The following is a 21,785-nucleotide window of genomic DNA, read 5'->3' as shown; positions in this document are numbered from 1 at the left end:
AATTTTCATTCTATATATATTATTAAACCCCAGAAAAACATTGCTTCATATAGTCAGTGCACATTTAGAAATGGCTGTACATGCATTTACTACTTTCTTTTCAATTTTTATAATAATTAGTATCATTTTCCATTTATCAACCACCCTCTGGTATTTCCTTTATGTAGATTTGCAGGTGGCAGATTCTTTGCATATTTAAAAATGTCTGTATTACACCTTTATTCATGAATGATTTTGCTGGTTATAGAATTCTAGCTTGGCGTTTGCTTTCAGCACTTTTAAGATAACATTCCACTGTCTTTTGTCTTCAGATTTGAGAATTCAGCTGTTGGTACGTTGCTCCTTTGAAGACAGTTTGTCTCTTTTCTCTTTGTCTCTTCAGTTTTCCTTTCATTTGTTAAGGAATGATTGAAGACAGTTTGTCTCTTTTCTCTTTGTCTCTTCAGTTTTCCTTTCATTTGTTAAGGAATGAATTTCCTCATTTTCTTACTGGGCTTCTTGAATCTGTGGAGTAATATCTTTGATCAGTTATGGGAAATTCTAATCTCTTTGTCTCTTTAGATACAGCTTTTCCTTTCCTCATAGGACTCTGGATGTATATTTGTAAAAAGAAATTTATGTATTTATTTATGGCTGTACTGGGTCTTTGTTGCTGCATGGGCTTTTCTCTAGTTGTGGCAAATGGGGCCTACCCCCTAGTTGCAGTGTGTGGGCTTCTCATTGTGGTGGCTTCTCTCATTGCAGAGCATGGGCTCTAGGGCTTGAGGGTTTCAGTATTTGTAGCTTGTGGGCTCAGTAGTTGTGGCTTCTGGGCTCTAGAGCACAGGCTTAATAGTTGTGGTGCATGGGTTTAGTTACTGTACCACATGTGGGATCTTCCCAGATTGGGGACTGAACCCATGTCTCCTGTATTGGCAAGCAGATTCTTTACCACTGAGCCACCAGGGAAGCCCCTGATTGGATGTGTATTAAATCGTCTCGCTCCACCTTGTAGTTTCTCTCTTAACTTTCCACATTTTTGCCTCTATTTGCTGCCTTCTTGATTATTTTTATGATTTATGCTTCAGTTCACTAATTCTCATACTATATCTATTTTTTGTTAAACCTTTAAGATCTCAATTGTGATTATTGTGATTTTTCAGTCCTAATGTTTCATACTCTTTTTAAAAATCTGAAACAGTTTTTTTTTTTTTTAATTTAACATTTCTAGCTATTGGTCAGTTTTCAGCCTTGGCCTTTATTTCTTTGGACATTAAGCAACTATTAAACAGAATTATTCTAGGTTCTTGTGTTTGAAAATTCCAACATCTGAAATCTTTAGCAGTCTGTTTCTGTTGTTCTTTCTGCTCAGATAAGGTCAGTGTTCCCCGTTTCTTTGCTCAGTTTTGTTTGTTTGACCGTGTATTTGAAAAATGATTTATGGGAATAATTTGTCAAGGCCTTCATCAAGATCTATTGTAAAAGGTGAATAAAAGCTCAACATGTAAGTGGACAGAAATGCTTACTATCATAATGTTTATTAGACTGTTGAAGTTCTACATGAATATATATTCAGTAACGTGTACTACATGAATATATATTCAGTAACGTGTAGAGAGTTCAACTTTTCTTTTTCAACTTCATGCATAATTCATTAAAAGATTATAAATATTTTGGTAATTTTTTTCTGATGAAATATTTAATCAGTCTCCTGTGAGATATCACAGATTATTTACTGTTAATCCAGTTTTGTAATTCTTCATAGTTAAGATGAGCATGATTTGAACAGTTATTCTTAGCTCTGTAAACTTAGTTCTTTCTGATAATTTTATTTAACTATTGGATTGGGGGAGGAATTTCAGTTATATATTGATAGAGATGTAAGAACTTATCTACAGAGGGAATGTCAGTTGATACCTTCACCAGTTTGATTTGCAGGTAGTTGGTATTACAAGAACTATGTATTATTTCCTTAATAAATAATTGTCAGGAACTTCTTGAAGGAAGCAACCAAGGGATACCAGAAATATGAACTCATCAAGGGAGATAATCTAAAAGGAAAGGGTTCAAATTCCAGTAGTATAGTATCATAACTATTTTTGAACTATTACATCAAATATAGGACTTGAGATAGTTATGTTTGTTCAGTGGCTCTAACTCTGTGCTGTAATCTTTGGAGAGTTTTTAGTAATATGTATTGTTGCCTAGGTTCACTCCTAGGCGATTCCAAAATGTGGCCAGGATTAAGAACCACACCTTTAATAGACCAGTATGTGGAGGAATTTAATGAACTAGTATTGAGCAGTAATTTTCAAATTATTGATATGTTCCTTTAAAATATCACAGTACTACTTCCTGAAGGAGGCAGACTGGACAACGTTAAGCCCTTCTTCAGCCACAGCAGTTTGTTTTATATGCTTGTTGTTCTGTCGCTCAGTTGTGTGTGACTCTTTGCAACCCCATGGACTGCAGCATGCCAGGCAGGCTTCCCTGTCCTTCACTATCTCCCAGAGTTTGCTCAAACTCATGTCCATTGAGTCGATGAGGCCATCTAGCCGTCTCATCCTCTGTTGTCCCCTTCTCCCCCTGCCATCAATCTTTCCCAGCATCAGGGTCTTTTCCAGTGAGTCGTCTCTTTGCATCAGTTCAGTTCAGTTCAGTTGCTCAGTCATGTCCGACTCTTTGTGACCCCATGGACTGCAGCATGCCAGGCTTCCCTGTCCATCACCAACTCCCAGAGCTTGCTCAAACTCATGTCCATCTAGTTGGTAATGCCATCCAATCATCTCATCCTCTTTCGTCCCCTTCTCCTCCCGCCTTCAGTCTTTCCTAGTATTAGGGTCTTTTCAAATGAGTCAGTTCTTTGCATCACGTGGCTGAAGTATTGGAGTTTCAGCTTCAGCATCAGTCCTTCCAATGAATATTCAGGGTTGATTTCCTTTAGGGTTGATGGGTTTGATCTCCTTTCTGTCCAAGGGACTCCAAAGAGTCTTCTCCAGCACCACAGTTCAAAAGCATCAATTCTTCCACGTTCAGCTTTCTTTATGGTCCAAGTTTCACATGCATACATGACTACAGGAAAAACCATAGCTTTGACTGTGCAGACCTTTGTCAGCAGAGTGATGTCTTTTCTTTTTAAGAAGCTGTCTGTGTTTGTCATAGCCTTTCTGTGAGTTCATTTATGGTTTATTTTGTTAAATGTGTATCCTTGATTTAAAAAATTTTTATTAACTTTAGCTCATCTGGCTCTGAGATGAGTTGGTTGTTAGATTCTCCTTAGTTTTTCAGCTATATGACAGGCTAGATAACTTGAAAACTCTGGAATCAAAAGGTCCTTTTAAGTAAATAGCATAGATTAGTTTGCAGGGAAGTAAAGAGAATTCCACTGGGCAAAAACAAGGAAATCTGAAAATAATACCTGTTAGTTTGAACTGACTCTGGAGCTACTCTGAAAAAATTTGCCAATCTGGGTAATGTATTAATTAGCTTATTTTGCTTGACAAACCACCCCCAAACTACTGACATAATTACCTGTTTAGCTAGTAATTCTGTGGCTTAGTGATTTTTGGTGGGCTTCGTTGGGCAGTTCTCATCTTAGCTGAACTCAGTTGATCAGTTGATGGTCTGGATAGGGGCTGGGTAGTCTGTGGGATCTTTAGCTGGGTCGGCTTATCTCTGCTCCAGATTGTATATTATCCTTCAAGCTAACCTTAAGTATGCTCATAGTAGTATAGCAGGGTTCCAAAAGAGAGAGGAAAGGAATGCAAAGCCACCTGTTAGGCTTAGGGTCACCTCATGCACTGTCATTTCTACTTCATTCTGTTCAAAGCACGCCATAGGCCAGAGACCAGTTTTAAGACATGGAGAAATAGATTCCTCATCTTGATGGGAACCCCTACAAAAGTCATGTTGTAAGGGTAATGGGTATAGGGAATGGAATAACTTTGGCAGTTTTTATAAGCGATATACCACAGATGGCAAGGGAATTTGGAATAGGAGGTAGGACCGAAGAAGTGATAGACGTGGTAGTGAGGCCTGCGAAACCATCTCCTCCTAGTAAAGTCACCTCATGGGAAGAGTCCACAGTGAAATATTCTCTTGCTAGTTTAAGGAGACTTTTCTGGCCTTGGCTTAGTCTCTTGTTTGAATCTTCCCTCAGAATTTGTAACCACAAGACTGTCCTAAAGTAGGCTTGGGACTTATCAGAATAGTCCTGAATTGATGTATATGTATTATGTTTCACAATGTATTAAGGGTTTTAAATGAAGTAACTGTCTGCATGATTTGAAAAGAAGAACTAGAAATGGGATAAAACATAGTCATTAAATTTTTAAATTCAGTGGATAATGGAAACAGCAGGTTGGACATACTGCTAAAGAGTAAAGTAATAATATGGAAAACAGATCTAGGGAAATTAGTCACAAGGGATATGGATATTTAGGAGAAATTAAAAGACTGTTAGAGTGTTGGGAAGATAAAACATTTGTCTAATATTATCAAGAAGAGCATTGAATACATGGGAGAGAGACAGTATTTACAGAAATAACATAAGAATTTGCCAGACTTGATTGAATCCATGAAACTTTGAGGAACACAATACCTGAGCTGGATGATCACCTTTAGCCCATTCCTAAATATATGGTGATGAAGCATCATAGGGAGTTGGACAGATTCAGGATTAGTGGGTTTTCGCTAGCTTCAGTTTTGTAATTTCTTAGGTTTGTAATTTGTTTGCTTCCACTCGGGTACCTCTAGAGAAATCTGAGTGTGTATACATAAGAATCAGTTTCTTTTGAAGAAAGGAAACATTGTCTTACCATACATTTTTATATGTACCAGTCTTCTGCCCGGTTCTTACCCTAAAGCTTTTGAGTGATACCCACATGGTGTAGGCCCTTAGAGACTACAGCTTTAAGCTAGAACCTGAGTGAGAAGGTGGTTCGCTGATTTCCTTGGACAGCAGTTAGATGCTGCCTCTAGAGCTGAATCGTATAGTTTAAGAGGTATCAGTACAGAGCTGGGCCTTTTAAATTTGGACATTTGTGGGAATTTTCTGGACCATGCTTAAGCAGTCTACCTGTGTGGTACAGAATTCATTCAGTATAGAATAAGGCTATTAATAAAAATTTGTACAGAAGACTTGAAAACTCTAATGGTCTTATTAACTTATTTTTGAAGAGAAAAATTATACCAGTAATATTCACTGTGCTTTCCTAAATGTAAATTATTTTTATATTTACATGAAAGGTAACATTAAGTCTGAGGTTTTCTGTCATTTTACTCTAGGCAGCACACTTCTGCTTTTGTTCCTTCATCAGGACGAATTTATTCTTTTGGACTTGGTGGTAATGGACAGCTAGGAACTGGTTCAACAAGCAACAGGAAAAGTCCTTTCACTGTGAAAGGAAATTGGTTTCCTTATAATGGGCAGTGTCCACCAGATTTTGGTAAGTTCTTTTATATTAAAGCTTTGCAGCACATGCTAAAACTGTTGTTAAAATGTTGCTCTTAAGAGGTGAACTTTTCTACATTTTAAATGAAAGAATTCCAAGATGCATTGTTTAGGGAAAATAGCAAGATACAGAATACTATATACTGTGGTTTAGTTTATTTATATTTGCTTGTATATGCATAAGGAAACACAAGATAAATAAAATAATGAAAGTGGTTTCAGAGGGTGGAAACCGAATGGTGATTAGAGACCAGTGGGAGGGAAATATTTTTGGTTTTTTATTTTGATTATGGTAAAATACACTTAACAAAGTTTATGAACTTAACCATTTTTAAAGTGCTGAGTTCAGTATTGTTAAGTACATTTACATCGTTCTGCAGCTGCCTCCAGAGCTCATTGCATCTTGCAAAACTAAAACTCCTTGTTCATTAAACAACAATTCTCCATTCACTCTTCCCACTAGCTGGCAGTCATTCTGCATTCTGTCTCTCAGAATTTGACTTGACTCAGTACCTCATAAGGCTTCCCAGGTAGCTCACATGTTAAAGAATCTGCCTACAATGCAGGAGGCCTGGTTTGATTCCTGGGTTGGGAGGATCCCCTGGAGAAGGGAGTGGCAACCCACTCCAGTATTCTTGCCTGGAGAATCCCATGGACAGAGAAGCCTGGCGGCCTACAGTCCATGGGGTCACAAAGAGTTGGACAATACTGAGTAACTAACACTTTAAATTTCACCTCATAAGTGGAATCATGCAGTATTTGCCTTTTTGTGATTGGCCTATTTTATCAACTTACTGTTAATGTCCTTAAAGTTCATCCATGTCACAGCATGAATGTTAATAGTAAGGCTATTAACAGCATGTGTGTATAGATAGACTACATTTTGTTTATCTACTAATTGCTGATGGACATTTGGATTGTTTCTACCTTTTGACAGCTGTGAATAGCGCTATAAACATGGGCGTATAAATATCTCAAGATCCTTCTTTCAGTTCTTTTGGGTATATGCGAGACTTTAACAGTTACTTTAACAGTCTTGGGTATATATGAGACTTTAACATATATAACCGTGTCTATTTCTCTGAAATTTGAATATATGTATATATTACTTATTCAAAATATTAAACTTTAAAATTTGCTTTTATATCCCACTGTTTTAGACAAATGCATAATTTATTTTCTGTTACTCTTTCAATAGATCTGGATATCTTTTCATTGATATTAATTTACTACTAAAAAATTTGAAGTACTCAAATGCTGTTTTCTCATTTACTTCTTTGACAAGCTGCAACCAAAATGTACTTTTTAAAATACTTTCTTTACCATCCTGAACTGTACCTCAGAATTGTTTTTTATTTATGTTATCTATACTTGATTTTCTTTGGGATTTTTCTCTGAGCTGTGGCACTTGAGACTATTTAGTGATGAACCTGCCATGAAGATTGACATTTGAAAGACCCAAAACTTTTTAATATGAATTACCTTTGAAGATTTTTTTTTTTTGTAGTTGAAAGGTTATCTCAGTTATTTTCTTATTTAACCAAGGTCAGAATATGATACTGTTTTTTTCTTCTTTTTGTTTGATTTTGTGTTAGAATATGGCTTTACTTTGTTCCAGTCATTCTTTGGTTTGTAACCTGCATTTATTTTAATAGTATCATTCTTTTTCTTATGTCCTTAGGAACATGTTGGTATTTCATCATATCAGTTTCTTCCACAAGGCACCGTTAATAACCTAAAAAAGAGATTTTGTCATTTAAAGCAGCATGGGTATTGTAAGGAATCATGTATTTCTGTTTATAAAGTTTAGTCACCTAGAGGTGCATTTTGTTGCCTTTAAAACTGCATACTTTGAGATTATTTGTATTAAAGTGGGAAAGGAAATAGAATTCTTAAGGTAGTCATTATTGCTGCTGTTTAGTCTCATTACTCACAGTAGCCAAAAGGTATAAACAATTCATTTGTCCATCAACAGATGAATAGATAGATAAATGTGGAATATGCATGTAATTGAGTATTACTCATATAGAGGAATAAGATTTTGGTACATGCCACAGTATGGAAGAACCTTTAAAACATTATTATGCTAAGTGAAAGAATCCTGACACAAAAGGACAAATATTGTATGATCCGTCTTATATGAGGTACCTAGAACAAATTTATAGAGAATGAGAGAACAGTGGTTACCAGGTGCTTGAGAGAGGGGAGAATGAGGACTTCTTTAATGGGTACAAAGTTTTTGTTTGGGATGATAAAGTATTCTGGAGATGAATAATGATAATGGTTGCACAACACTGTGAATTTACTTAATGCCAGAAATTAATACTTTAAAGTGGTTAAAACAGTAAAATTTTCTACCATGTGTATTTTACCACAATTTTATGGCTGATAATTACTTTGTACTGTACTAAAACTGTGTAGGATAGAAACTAATTAAATGTAATTTTATTTACTCAGCCCCTCTAGAAGATAACTCTGTGGTCCCTACCATAAATCACATTTTTAGCATAAACTATCTGATATGGTCTCAAGGTCACAGGTAAACAAATACACTCTTAATAGGATATGCCCAAGACTTTGAGACTCTCTCCTTGGAACTGGGCAAAGGGTAAACCTTTCTTTAGAATGTGTATGCTAGGGCGGCTATAATAAAATATCACAAACTTATTTGCTTGAGCAGTATGAATTTATTGATTGACAGTCCTCATGGCTTGAAGTTCAAGATCAGGGTGTTGGCAGTGTTGCTTCCTTCAGAGGGCTGTAAGAGTTCCATGTCTCTTAACTTTTGATGGTTTGCTGGCAGTCTTTGGTATTCCTTGGCTAGTAGTCTCTGCCTTCATTCTCTCTGTGTGCTTATGTGTGTCCAAATTTTGTTCTTTTATAAGGACACCAGTCATTTTGTATTAGTGGACCACCCTACTCAAATATGACTTCAGTTTAAGTAATTACATCTGCAGTGACCCTATTTCTGAATAAGGTCACTTTCTGAAGCCTCTGGGAGTTAGGACTTCAAATATAAGAATTTGGGGAGAACACAGTTCTTTCCATGACAATGTCCCAGACCTGACAAAGTAATCTTTTACTGGGCCTGAAGCACCATAAGCATTGGCTCCATAAGTAAAGCCAACTTTATTCCTTAAAATGACTTGTATCTGATTCAATAGCCATCATTCTCAAATATGACATTTCAGGAAAGCCTTTGGTTATATAATTGATTGCTCAACCAGTTATGAAAGAAGTACAAACTAGTGAAAAGGGTAACATACTCTTACTGAACCCATGCAGACAGCAACATTACTATCAAAAGAAGGGAAACCTAGTATGTTTGAATTCTCATTGAATTTTGGGGATCAGCAAGAATCAGACACAATTTTTTAGTTGACTTACTATATTTTATTTCAGGTATATATTACAGATGATCACCACAGTAAGTTTAGTTAAACATCTGTCACCATAGTTACATTTTTTTTTTCTTGTTATGAAACTAAGATTTACTCTCTTACCAAGTTTAAAATATGACTGGAAATTTGTACCTTTTGAGCCCCAGTCAGAGGTGGCTGGGGATAGGGGCAGACACAGTGGATAAAGGGGCTCAAAAGATACAAATTTCCAGTCATATTTGAAACTTGCTAAGAGAATAAATCTTAACAGTTTGATAACGCTTTTGTAACTGTGGTGATAAATGTTAACTAGACTTATTGTGGCAATCATTTGCAATATATACAACCACTAATCTGTTCTCTGTACCTATGAGCTTGTTTTCAGTTGGTGGTAGTTTGTTTTTTAGATGCCATATGTAAGCAGGATTGTATAGTGTTTATTTTTCTGACTTATTTCACTTAGCATAATACCCTTTGGAATCATTTGTGTTGTCACAAATGGCAATATTTCTGTTTTTATGGCTGATATTCCATTGCATGTATATGGCTGTGTATATATTATTTGTGTGTGTATGTATGAGATGTATACACATCTCATATTTTCTTTATCCATTCATCCATCACTGGAAACATAGGTTGTTTCCATATTTTGGCTATTGTAAAATGAACATGGTGGTACATACATCTTTTCAAATTGGTGTTTTTGTTTTACCCAGAAGTAGAATTTCTGGATCATATGGTAGTTCTATTTTTAATCTCTTGAAGAACGTCCATACTGTTTCCATAGTGGCTGTACCAATTAACATTCCCACTAGCAGTACATGAGGCTTTCCTTTTCTCCACATCTTCACTAACATTTGTTGTTTCTTGTCTTTTGCATAATAGCCAATCTAACAGGTTGATATTTTGGTGTGATTTGTGTTTCCCTGATGATTAATGATGTTGAGTATCTTTTCATTTGCTTGTTGACCTTCTGTATGCCTTCTTTGGAAGAATGTTGGTTCAGGTCTTCTGCCTATTTTTTTTTTTTAACCAGGCTGTTTGTTTTCTTAATGTTGAATAATAGGAACTGTTTATGTATTTTGGCTATTAACTCTTTATTGGCCATATCATTTGCAAATGTTTCTGCCATCTAATAGGTCTTTTTGTTATGTCAGTGGTTTCCCTTGCTGTGCAAAAAGCTTTTAAGTCTAATTAAGTCCCGTTTATTTTCACTTTTGTTTCCTTGCCTTAGGAGACAGATCCAAAAAATGTTGCTATGATTTATGTCTAAGAGTGATCTGCCTGTTCTCTTCTAGTTTTATGGTTTCTGATCTTAACGTTTTGGTCTTTAATCCATGATGATGATTGCCTTTGCTCTATAGAAATTTTTTAGTTTCGTATGCAGTCCTATTGCTTATTTTTGCTTTTGATACCTTTACTTTTTGGTCAAATTCAAACAATCATCCTCAAGACTGATGTCAAGGAGCTTGCTGCCTGTGTTTTCTTCTAAGAGTTTTCTGGTTTAGGTCATACATTCAAGTCTTTAGTGTTTTGAGGTGGTTTTTGTGTGTGGTAGAAGATAGTGGTTCAGTTTCATTCTTTTGCATGTGGCTGTCCAATTTCCCCAGCACTGTTCATTGAAAAGACTGTCCTTCTCCATTGTGTGGGGCTTCCCAGGTGGCGCTAGCAGTAAAGAACCCACCTGGCAATGCAGGAGACATAAAGAGATGTGGGTTTGATCCCTGGGTAGGGAAGATCCCCTGGAGGAGGGCCTGGCAACCCACTCCAGTACTCTTGCCTGGAGAATTCCATGGACAGAGGAGCCTGATATGCACACATGGGGTGTCAGAAGAGTCAGGCATGACTGAAGTGACTTAGCGTGCCCCATTGTGTATTCTTGGCTCCTTTATCTTAAATAAACTGCTCATATGTGCTTTGGTTTATTTCTGGGCTGTCTATTCTGTTCCAGTGATCTGTGTCTTATTTTTAATGCCAATATCATACCATTTTGATTATTGTAGTGTTGTAATGTAGTTCAACCCTGCCCTCACTCTTGATTGTCTCTCAAACCTTTGTTAATGTCCAGGAAGTCTGTCTTATTTTTAGTGGCTCCCAGTTAGTTGAGGATATGCTGAGACCTGTCAGTTTCTCAAAGGGGAAAGTTTCAACAAGTACCTAGATTCAGGCTGATTGGGTGCCAGACTCTCAGGCAGCATCTTTTAAGTAAACAAATATATATCATCCTGTGGGACCGCAAGTGAAAGTCACAGTGGCTGGCAGAACCAGGCAACCTAGAGATGTTTCTTGGGCAGCAGCTGTGTAAATCAGGGCCCTGTTAAAGGTACAGGCTCCTTTGCAGGAGAGTCTAGCAACTTAAAGCAAGATAAAGGGAGACTGCAGAGATGGCATCCACCAGCTTCTCTTCCCAGAGATCACCTCAGTAGGTTGCTAAAGCTCCGGGACAAGCTTATAGGCCTTTTCACAGAAAACTGGTATATGTTTCCACTGGCTGTTCATGCTGTGCACTAAGGGTGGTAGCCAGCCAAGAACTGTTTCTCCAGTTGTTAAAATCCCATGGGATCCAGGATACAAACCCAGCTGTCCACCAGAACCAGGCTATGAAGGGGAATCATTAAGTGATAGCCACAATGGGATTACCAGATGGGAATACAAGCTCCCCTGTGGAAGATACAGATGCTCTGGAGTGTAGTAGAAGGACAGCATACAGATAGGGCTCTCCTTCTGAGATCTCTGAGAAGATTACAGTAGGCCTTTAGATATGGATTTAATTAGAAGCCTTCCTCCTAGCCCAAAGCTCTATTAGGTAAACTAATACACCTTTTTTATAGAAATATTGGACCTCCGTCTGTTGCTTCTTGTTGTGCCCTGGGGTGGTAGTCAGTTAAGAAGTCTTTCTCCATTGATTATAGTCTTGTGGGACCCGCAAGCCATAAGCCCCACCGGACCCCCAGAGTTGGGTGATCTAGAGGTGTTCGCTAGATGGCTGCTGCAAAAATCAGGGCACTAGGTGAGGATATAAGCTCCTTTCTTGGAAATACTGGCAAGCTGAAGTGAGAAGAGAAACTGTTTTTTTAACATTTCATTTCAGCCTACCAAAGCAGAGTTTACAAAATTGATGTGAATTAGATTACTTTAGAAGAAGGAGAAATGACTCCCTGTAAGGGAGATCCAGAAAACAGAAAATTAAAACGAAGTTAAACATTATAGATCTTGGATTGTCAGTTTCATAAAATGGCTTATCAGCTTAAAAAGAATATATGAGAAATCTTACTGTAGTCCACTGGTGCCTTCTGAAAGTTCTCTAAGCCTGTCTCCTCAGAAACCTGTGCCCAAGTGTCTACTTGGCATATAAATGATTTAAAATACCAGATACAGTCCTTTTCACAGGACTCTGAGACTATCCTTATTTGTCGATAGTACAAACTCTGGCCTGTAGCTTATAGAAAAGCTTTCAGACAAGCGTAAGAGTAAAACAAAAGCTATTCAGTAGATGACAGTGGCTTAGAATAACTGTCGCTTATTTATTACTGGTAATTGTCAAGTGGAAGGATATGATGAGAGTCCATAATAAGAATAAATTTAACAGAGAAATTTGTATCTGTGACAAACAGAGCACATTACAGGCATATTTTGGAGATACTGCTGTTTGATTCCAGAACACCTCTATTAAGTGAGTCAGATAAATATTTTGGTTGCTTGGTACATATAAAAGTTATGTTTACATTATCCTGTAGTCTATTAAATGTACTGTAGCATTATTTCTTTAAAAAATATACATATCTTAATTCAAAATATTTTATTACTACAAAATGCTAACCATTGTCTGATAATAAAAATCATTAATTTGTAAATGCCACAATATCTGTAAAGCACAGTAAAGTGAGTTATGCCTGTATTCCAAAAAGGTTTTTAAACAAGAATGTTTCTAATGATGATGATTAAGCCTGTTTACAAAGAAGTCAGTGATTGTTACATCTGATTTTTAAAGATGAATAAATATGACTTTTTATAGATGAAGAAAGCCTTGAGTTACAACATGATAAGCCTGAGACCTAATGCCAGAAATAACCCCAAAAGGATCAAGTAAAGAGAGTCAGTAAATCAGGGGTCAAGTTTAGACATCTATATTTTTGTAGAACCCCACTTGAAAATCACTGGCCTAGAAGATGATAGATGTAAATGAAAATGAAAGTTCGGTAATAACTGAAGTTAGAACTGATGCCACTTACCACTGAAACTTTCATAAATACAGGAAAACTTGACAAAACTATTCATGAGTTTTGAATACTGTTTCCCCAAAGCAATGACATTACTGAATCTCTATGGACTTCTCATAAAACAAACACTTTTTGCAATTTATTAATTTATGAAATTTGTATATTATGTTTACCATGTAAATTAGAAAAACTTATAATACTTGCATTTTGAAATATTTTTATTAGTTTAGAGAAGTAAACATTTTATATTTACATTTACCATATAAATTTAACCTTCTGATTTGACAGCTCTTCCCATGCAACTCTTAACAATAGTAACACATCAAATCAGTGTAATTATTTCTAGCATCTCTTCTTATATGTTGAAATGGCAGATCTCTGTGATTCTCTATAGCCTCTCTGGGAAATCTCAAAGGAATTTTCACTAACACATATAAAGTATCTGGAAGTTCTGTTTTTCTATGTTTAGGATCTGATTTGGTGAAGTGTGTTAGTTTGCTAAGACTGCCAAAATACCACAGACTGGGTGGCTTAAACAGCAGAAATTGATTTTCTCAGTTTTGGAAGCTAGAAGTCTACGATTACCCTGTCAGCAGGTGTGGTTTCTTCTGAAGCCTCTCTCCTTGGCTTGCAAACGGCTACCTTCTTACTGTATGATTGTGTGTTTGTGTGTATGTATTTTGCTGGTGTTTTCTTCTTGTTCTTATAAAGGCAGCAGGAATGTTGGGTTAGGACACCTTCCTAACAGTCTCATTTTTCTTTAATCACCTTTCTAAAGGCCCTGTCTCCGAATGCAGCCATATTCTGAGGTACTGGGGCTTACAGCTTCAACATATGAATTTGAGCAGGGGACACAGTTCAGCCCATAACAGGAAGACAGAAATCAAAAAAGTTGTGAGAGAAGATTGGAACACTTTATTAAAAGATGTAACCTTTGATGCTTGAGAAATAATACCTGGTTACCTGTTTTACTGAACTGAGATTAAAACATTTCAAAATAAATGTAAATGGTAATGTGATTGAAAAGATCTTTAGCTTATTCATAAGTGAGGAGTCTTGATTCTTTTTTTCCCCTTAAATAATGAAAGGCAATAAAATTGATACGTAGTATAGAAAGTTTTTCTAGTAAGATGCAGAATTTTTGCGCTTTGGCAGATTACACAAAAGTAAAGAACAACATATAGGTGAAGACACGGGAGCACACCCTTAAAATTGAAGTGGACTTTGCTAAGATTTTAACATATTGAAAACCTTTTTCACAGTCAAGTATAAACTGAGGCAGATGAAATTCACTTAGCATGCTGTGTCTTCAGTTATGCTCTTCCATGTTGTGGACAAGCTGATAGTTTTTCAAGGGCAAGTGGTATTGTCTCAGAGGGTCCGTGAGGTTAAAATGACTTTCATATTAGTACTAAAATGTTATCTGTGTTAATATGCAGTGCTTTTGTTCTTGTTCAGTTTCAAATAAATCAATGAGTATTTTTTAAATCTCTTAATTTTCAATTCTGGCATGGTATATATTAGTGCTTTTAAGCCCTTTGGGATTCTGAATAAGTCCTAAGAGTGCAAAGGGATTCAGAGATCATCCAAAACTACTTTTCCTTGTAAATCAAAGGCACATAGATAGTTGTATCTCTGTCAGTATTGCTCCTAAATAGTATGCTTTCCAGAATTGTAAATAGCTCAGAGACACCTTTTAGGTAGCTATGTTTCTGAAAGGGGCCCTAAACAAGACTCAGTAAATGGGGAAGGGAGTTCAGGAGAGCCTATTTCAAAGTCTTCTCAGTTTTTCCTGACAGTGTATTTTGTAGAGAGTAAGGAGAAGGTGAACTAGCCCTCCTAGATATGACAATGTATATATAAAACTGTAACAGTTAAATCAGATTATTGGTAAAACAGACATTCAGATTATTATAGTTTAAGGGATATCGTGGGGAGGGAGAGGAGGATCCATGTATTGGCACTGTATATAGGTTTTGTTCCAGGTTCAAACTGCAGTTGATTGGCAGTTGCTCTTGGAGTTATAGGAAGGACCTTATGAAGTGAAAGTTATGAGAAAGGCTTAGAGAACACTTGGGGTGGAGAGGAGTGCCAAAGTTGTTGAGGGTTGTATGTTATAGGTAGAAGAGGTATAGTATCTCTTCATAACTTTAAAACAGGGCATCACTAATAAGTATGTGGAGAAGGGGTAAGAATTACTCAACACATGAGAATTGGTAGCAAAATGTCAGTTTAGATCCTAAACTAGCAATATATTCTAAAGGAAATTATAGATGGATTAAAGTTAAATATAAAAAAGTTCTTAAGATAATTCTGTAATTTGAGGATGGGAAAAACCTTTTTTAGCATTATGGCAATGAAACACGTCATAAAGAATAAAACAAATACATTTAATTTAATGGAAAAAGAAATATGAGTTGAAATCAAATAATTATTTAGGAAAAATGTTTGTAACAGATAAAACCTGAGGTAGTTGCCAAAGTACTCGTACATATTGGTGTGAAAAATAGTAAGATACCTAGTAAGTAGGACAAATATTTAGGCGTGTAATAGATACAGGTAGTTAATGGAAATTCCCAGTGAGGAAATCCAGGTTACTAAGAAACATGTAAAAATTATAATCAAAGAGAAATGCAAATTCAAAAAGCCAAGCAATAGTAAATAAGTGGAAAAAACAAGCATTAATCTTTCCTATTACAGGGCAATGTGGTGGATAAGGGGACACTAATGGTCCAGCCATAAGATGAGGAAGTAATATTAGTGTATCATTTTTCAGCCCACAATGAATTAATGGTCTGTGGGTGTCAGTGGTTACTAACATCACAAAAAGGAACACAACCATACATTATGTGCTTCCTGATGAAGAATAGCCCTGTCCAGTACCATGTAATAATTTTGTCAAAATAATTGAGTAATTAATCTAATGAAATCCTCTCTAGATCCAACTACTAATTTACAGAAATATACGGAAGACTGAGGAAAATACTAGGAGACTCCTCAAGGATATAATCACCAGAATCCAATCTGCAGGAAGCTGCGTAGGACAAATGACTAGGTTCCACAGACATTTTTAGAGTTGTAATTAAAAAGAAAATTAAGGAAAATAATTTTTGGTGACCTATTCACAGCCCCCAGAAACCTATTCATGTACTGTAGTTTATCCATTTACTTGATGATTATTTAAAGAGGGCAGAATCACCTTTTAGAAACAAATGAATAACATCCTGCTCAGTGTTTTGAAGAAAGTACATGACTTCATGTGGACTTGTGAAGATGATGTAGAGAAAGATTTTAAGTTGAATAATTGGTTTATTTAATATTTTAAATTTACCCTTTTAATCTGTTCTTTAAAATGTTTGGCCGTAGAACATTCTTGTTGTGGAAAATTTGGTTATTAATGTTCTGATCTCTGAAGCTCTTATTATTGGTATTTTCTAAGCTAGGTAATTTTTATATATTAAACATTTACTCAGTGTTTTTACAAATAAAACATTGTGGTTAATAGTAGGGAATGATCCAGATATGATCCCTTCCTTAAGAATTTACAATTCTGTAGCAGTGATGGTCACAAATAATACAGGTGAAGAATTAGTCTAGTCAGCTGAAGAGTGGAGGGTCAGGAGTAGGAACACAGAAATGGATTATGTTTGGAAATAATTAGACTTAAGTTGGGCTTCCCTGGTGGTTCAATGGTAAAGAACCCACCTGCAAGTGTAGGAGACCAGGAAACGTGGGTTCGATCCCTGGGTTGGGGAGATTCCCCTGGAGGAGGAAATGGCAACCCACTCCAGTATTCTTGTCTGGGAAATCCTATGGAAAGAGGAGCCTGGTGGTCTGCGATCCATAGGGTTGCCTAAGAGTTGGACATGACTTAGAGACCAAACAACAGCAACAAAGCCTTAAGTTACACACATTGTGGTGCTATAGTGTTTTGGTGTGTGATGCTTATAAATACTAGTCTAGTGGTATTTTTGTTAATATTATAGATAGTTTTTCCATTTTGAGATAAAGAAGAGAAAGAGGCTTTGAATGTCTTTTTGAAAAGGGACTTTATTGTTTCTTTTATTTCTACTAAATTTGTTTATTAATATTTATATTTTTGGACCTGATTTGGATGTTATTGATAGTTTCTAATACAGAGCTGTGTGTGTCACTTTACTTTTGTATAGCTTTGTTGAGAGAGAAAAGAATTTTGCATTACTCAAGATTTAACATACACTGATACTCGTTTCTTGTTTGTTTTCATTCTTTTTAAAATGAATGTTCCTTTTTTTTTTTGGCCATGTCCCACATAGCTTGCAGGATCTTAGTTACCCAACCAGGGATTGAACTCTGGGCCACAGCAGTGAGAATGCTGAGTCCTGACCACACCAGGGAATTCCCCAAAATGAATATTCTTACTTTTTATTTTCTTCTGAGCTATCTTTTATACCTTTGATTCAGTTTTTACAACGTCATCAGTTTAAAATATATTGAGATAATAAAGATCAAGATTAAAAAATGTCATTGTTTGACATGCAGATCAAAAAGAAGACTGTACAACAGAAACCAATAAAACATTGTAAAGCAATTTATCCTCCAATTGAAAAAACAAACAAAAACAAAACTTAGAAACAGGTAAAAAAAAAAGCAACCAAAAAGCTTAGCAAATGCTGGATGTGCTTGTGGGATCATTTAATGTTCCATTAACTTGGTTGGTCAACATTCTGAGTCATTTTGTGTCATTGAAACCAGGATTGGGAGGTCTCATTAAGTTAGAGATTAAGAGAAAGTCCAGTAGCATATTTGATGCTATAAAAAAAAATATATATAAATCTTGAATTTTTAAATATTTTATTTTTATTACAGATTCTGAAGAATATTTCTGCGTGAAAAGAATTTTCTCAGGTGGAGATCAAAGCTTTTCACATTATTCTAATCCCCAGGTAATAAAAATCATATGAATAATTAATAAGCTCAGATAATTTCATATTAGTATTCTTTATATGTTACAAAGTATGGCCTTAATTTTTTTCTTCAAGTCTACAAATATTTTCAGATCTATTTGACAAGTTTTTGTTTTCAGTTTGTTTTTCGAGTTTTGTTTTCAGGTGTTTAGTAGAGATTATCTTCCAGATGCAGAATGCTTTGTATACAATCCTCTTCCCTCAAACTGATCTACTTATTTTAAACTTTAGAACTGTGGGCCACCAGATGACTTTAGATATCCTGATCCTTCGAAGCAGATCTGGACTGTGAATGAAGCTCTAATTCAAAAATGGCTCAGCTACCCCTCTGGAAGATTTCCTGTAGAGATAGCCAAGTAAGAAAAAAGTTTTATCTACACAAAGACAAAATCTCTCAACTCCATGGTAGAGGAACGTGTACTTAGAAGTTTTTATTTAAATAAATATTTCATTAAATATCATTTACTGAATGGTTTATATACAGAAGTTTAAATGTCTGGAATTTCTATAATAGTGGATATTTTAGGAGATCTCATTTAAAATTGTTATATATTTTAAATATATAAAAATATACATATAAGAATATGCAGTTCTTAAAATATTACATATAGCCACTTTAGAGATTGGGTTTGCAAAAAAGTTCCTTCTGGCTTTATACTGGTCACTTTCTTTAACATCTGTTCCTGGAAGAATTGAGTATTACTTCCTTCTTGAAAATTTTGTGTGCAGATGGACTTGTTTAGTACTTTAAATTTTTGTCGTTGTTGTTGTTGAAGGTGGTGTAGGTATTTGGGATGAGGGATTATAGCTGATCAGCTGTTTTAACTTTAATTTTTATTAAAAAATGAAGGTAAACAGATTTCTCATTTTGTGATTTGGAGATTTTTAAATTTCTTTTTAGTGAAATTGATGGAACATTTTCTTCATCTGGTTGTCTAAATGGAAGTTTTTTAGCTGTTAGGTAAGTGACAGTTCTTTGTTACACTGAATTTTTTGAATTTATTTTATTAAATAATGTCATTAAATAAATGAAATGAATTTAAAGTTTATTTTATCATTTTTTTCCCTCTCTCTTTTTTTAACAATAGCAATGATGATCACTATAGAACGGGCACTAGATTTTCAGGGGTTGACATGAATGCTGCTAGACTTTTATTCCACAAACTTATACAACCTGATCATCCTCAGATATCTCAGCAGGTTTGTTTTTAAAGTATTTTGTATTTGTATTATGTTCCCTGTTGAGTTTTTTATTCCATGTTATTCTAAAGCTTTGTTGCCTAATTAACTTTATAGTTTCTTATACTTTATTATGATGTCTTTGTATAAACTAATGTAAGAATTTAAATCAGGTATTATTTTAAACTGTTTGTAATTTAGCTGTCAGACGTCTGTAAATCTTTCCAGATGTTCAGAGCAGACCCTTAATTATTTAACATTACCATGTTGGTTAAGTCTACATAGCTGTTGATGCAGAGAGTTTAAATTGAGATTTGTACATAAGATGTTTAAGATTCTATTACAAATAGCATTGAAACATGTATATTACCATATGTGAAATAGATGACAAGTCCAAGGTCAATGCATGAAACAGGACTGTCAAAGCCAGTGCACTGGGACAACCAGAGGGATGGGAGGAGGGTTCAGGATGAGGGGACACATGTACACCCGTGGCTGATTCATGTCAGTGTATGGTAAAAATCACCAAAATATTGTAAAGTAATTAGCCTCCAATTAAAATAATTAATTAAAAGAAAAAGATTCTCTTATATTGCATAGGCATTAATTTTCATTGTGCTCCAGAGTACATTCATTGATGCATCATAAGATGGTTTCTTTTTTTTTTTCCCCCTTCACCATTTAATGTTTCCTGTGGTATAAGATTTTCTTTTTCTGTTTTTTTTGAATATGCATTCATTTTAAATGAAGTAGATTTTACTTTTTGTCAAAATGTAGGTGGCAGCTAGCTTGGAAAAGAATCTTATTCCTAAACTGACTAGCTCCTTACCTGATGTTGAAGCATTGAGATTTTATCTTACTCTACCAGAATGTCCCCTGATGAGCGATTCCAACAATTTCACCACAATAGCAATTCCCTTTGGTACAGCTCTTGTGAGCTTAGAAAAGGCACCGCTGAAAGTACTTGGTAAGAATTTTAATACTTTTTTCTTTTGTAACCTTTTTTCTTTAAATGAAAATGCTCGTTAGGTTCTTACTTTTTTGCTGTTTGAAATTTTGCTGTGCTGAGTTATTTTGACATTGTCTCAGGGAAAGGTAAACCTGTTTTTCAATTCATTACTTTTTGCTAGTCATCTGATGCTAGTTGTTAGAGTTTTGGAGGCAAAGCATGTTAAATATTAAAATTTTAATCAAACACAACAGTGGAGACAATATCAGGAAACATAAAACCTGTTTTTCATATTTCTCTAAATGGCAACCCACTCCAGTATTCTTGCCTGGAGAACCCCATGGACAGAGGAGCCTGGTGGGCTACAGACCATGGGGTTGCAAAGAGTCAGACATGACTGAGCGACTGAACAGAAACTTCCAGAGTGATTCACTCCAGAGTGATCTTATTGTTAAAGAGTAAAGGAAAGGGAACAGTTAAAACTGAACAAACCTGGGTATTAAACCCCCCTTGAACTTTATTAGCCCTTTGCCTTGTTTGCTGATTTTCTGATGTCTCTCTATGTGAGATTCCACTCTTCATTTGATCTTATTCCTCTGGGTTTTTGGCATAAACTTTTCTCGCTTTGATTTTTCTAATTGTATAGATTTCATCTCTATCTGTTGGCTGTTGTAGTTTACCTGCTACATTTAGTAGCAGTGCTTTCCTCCTTCCTAATTTAGTATTTGTTAGATATGTCAGTCTGAGATACATAAGAGTAATAAAATCAGTACAAGAAGTTTTAGGCTGAGAGTGAGCAGAGGAAGCAACAAGCAGTGGGTAGAATCCTGGAATCTGAGGGAATGAGCCAGTGAATGGTTAGAAGAGTGAAGCAGGGACTCACAAGTGTATTGTTGCCATGTTGTCAGAAGTTTTCCTGTTCCTTTCTGTCTCCTGCACAAGACTGTCATATTTGTAGTTAATAGCTATAAATAGTGAACATGGGGAACGACAGACACGGTATACTTTACATTATTCAGTTTCTGTGTTTGATATTTAGGAGTACCTTGCATTCAGGTGGTGCTTCACATTTCAACTTTAAGTTGAAAGGTAAAAGTTGGAGAGATCTATAAATATCGGAGCAATACAGTTTTTAGTGTTTTTAAAAATTAAACTAATTTATGAAGCACTTTGAAACACCTGGTTTAATACGAGGGATAGTGGTTAAGTTTTTAATACAGCTTAGCAAACCAAGAATGTAAATTCAGTAGACCTTTTTTACTTTATTTTTGCTTTTGAGAGCTTTTAGAACCGTATTCTTTAACTTGAATGTGGAGTAGTGTCTATCAACCCTAGAAATGTTACATAAAATATCATATTACATGTATCTTCTTGAGATTTTCAAAGGGTTAAGAGCCACTGCTTTAGGAAAAATCAGTATGATTTTGAAAATTGTGACTTTTTAAATTTTATTTTATTTGTGTGTTCACCCTTTAATAACAGAAAACTGGTGGTCAGTACTTGAACCTCCGCTATTCCTCAAGATTGTAGAACTTTTTAAGGAGGTTGTGGTACATCTTTTGAAACTCTACAAGATCGGCATTCCCCCTTCTGAGAGAAGAATTTTCAACAGTTTTCTTCATACTGCATTAAAGGTTTTAGAAATATTACATAGGGTATGTCCAGTAGTTCATTTATTTT

General features: G+C 35.5%; 1 protein-coding gene across 8 annotated transcripts in view; it reads left to right on the top strand.

Moving 5' to 3' along the window:
- HERC4 (HECT and RLD domain containing E3 ubiquitin protein ligase 4) overlaps positions 1-21,785 on the top strand; it is a 127,117-nt gene that overhangs the window by 59,260 nt on the left and 46,072 nt on the right. For 6 of the 8 annotated variants that reach the window (XM_055590894.1, XM_055590857.1, XM_055590865.1 and 3 more), the window contains 7 exons: positions 5,266-5,426; positions 17,880-17,956; positions 18,209-18,333; positions 18,879-18,938; positions 19,066-19,177; positions 19,934-20,123; positions 21,588-21,760. In XM_055590894.1, the coding sequence (XP_055446869.1) occupies positions 5,266-5,426; positions 17,880-17,956; positions 18,209-18,333; positions 18,879-18,938; positions 19,066-19,177; positions 19,934-20,123; positions 21,588-21,760 (898 nt within the window). The remainder of the gene's footprint in view (positions 1-5,265; positions 5,427-17,879; positions 17,957-18,208; positions 18,334-18,878; positions 18,939-19,065; positions 19,178-19,933; positions 20,124-21,587; positions 21,761-21,785) is intronic. The other 2 variants (XM_055590889.1, XM_055590878.1) reach the window with 1 other exon arrangement.

The sequence above is a fragment of the Bubalus kerabau genome, chromosome 1 (assembly GCF_029407905.1).
Source record: "Bubalus kerabau isolate K-KA32 ecotype Philippines breed swamp buffalo chromosome 1, PCC_UOA_SB_1v2, whole genome shotgun sequence".
Classification (NCBI taxonomy): domain Eukaryota; kingdom Metazoa; phylum Chordata; class Mammalia; order Artiodactyla; family Bovidae; genus Bubalus; species Bubalus kerabau.
The sequence above is the reverse complement of the archived record's forward strand: the minus strand, read 5'-3'. Positions and strand labels throughout refer to the sequence as shown.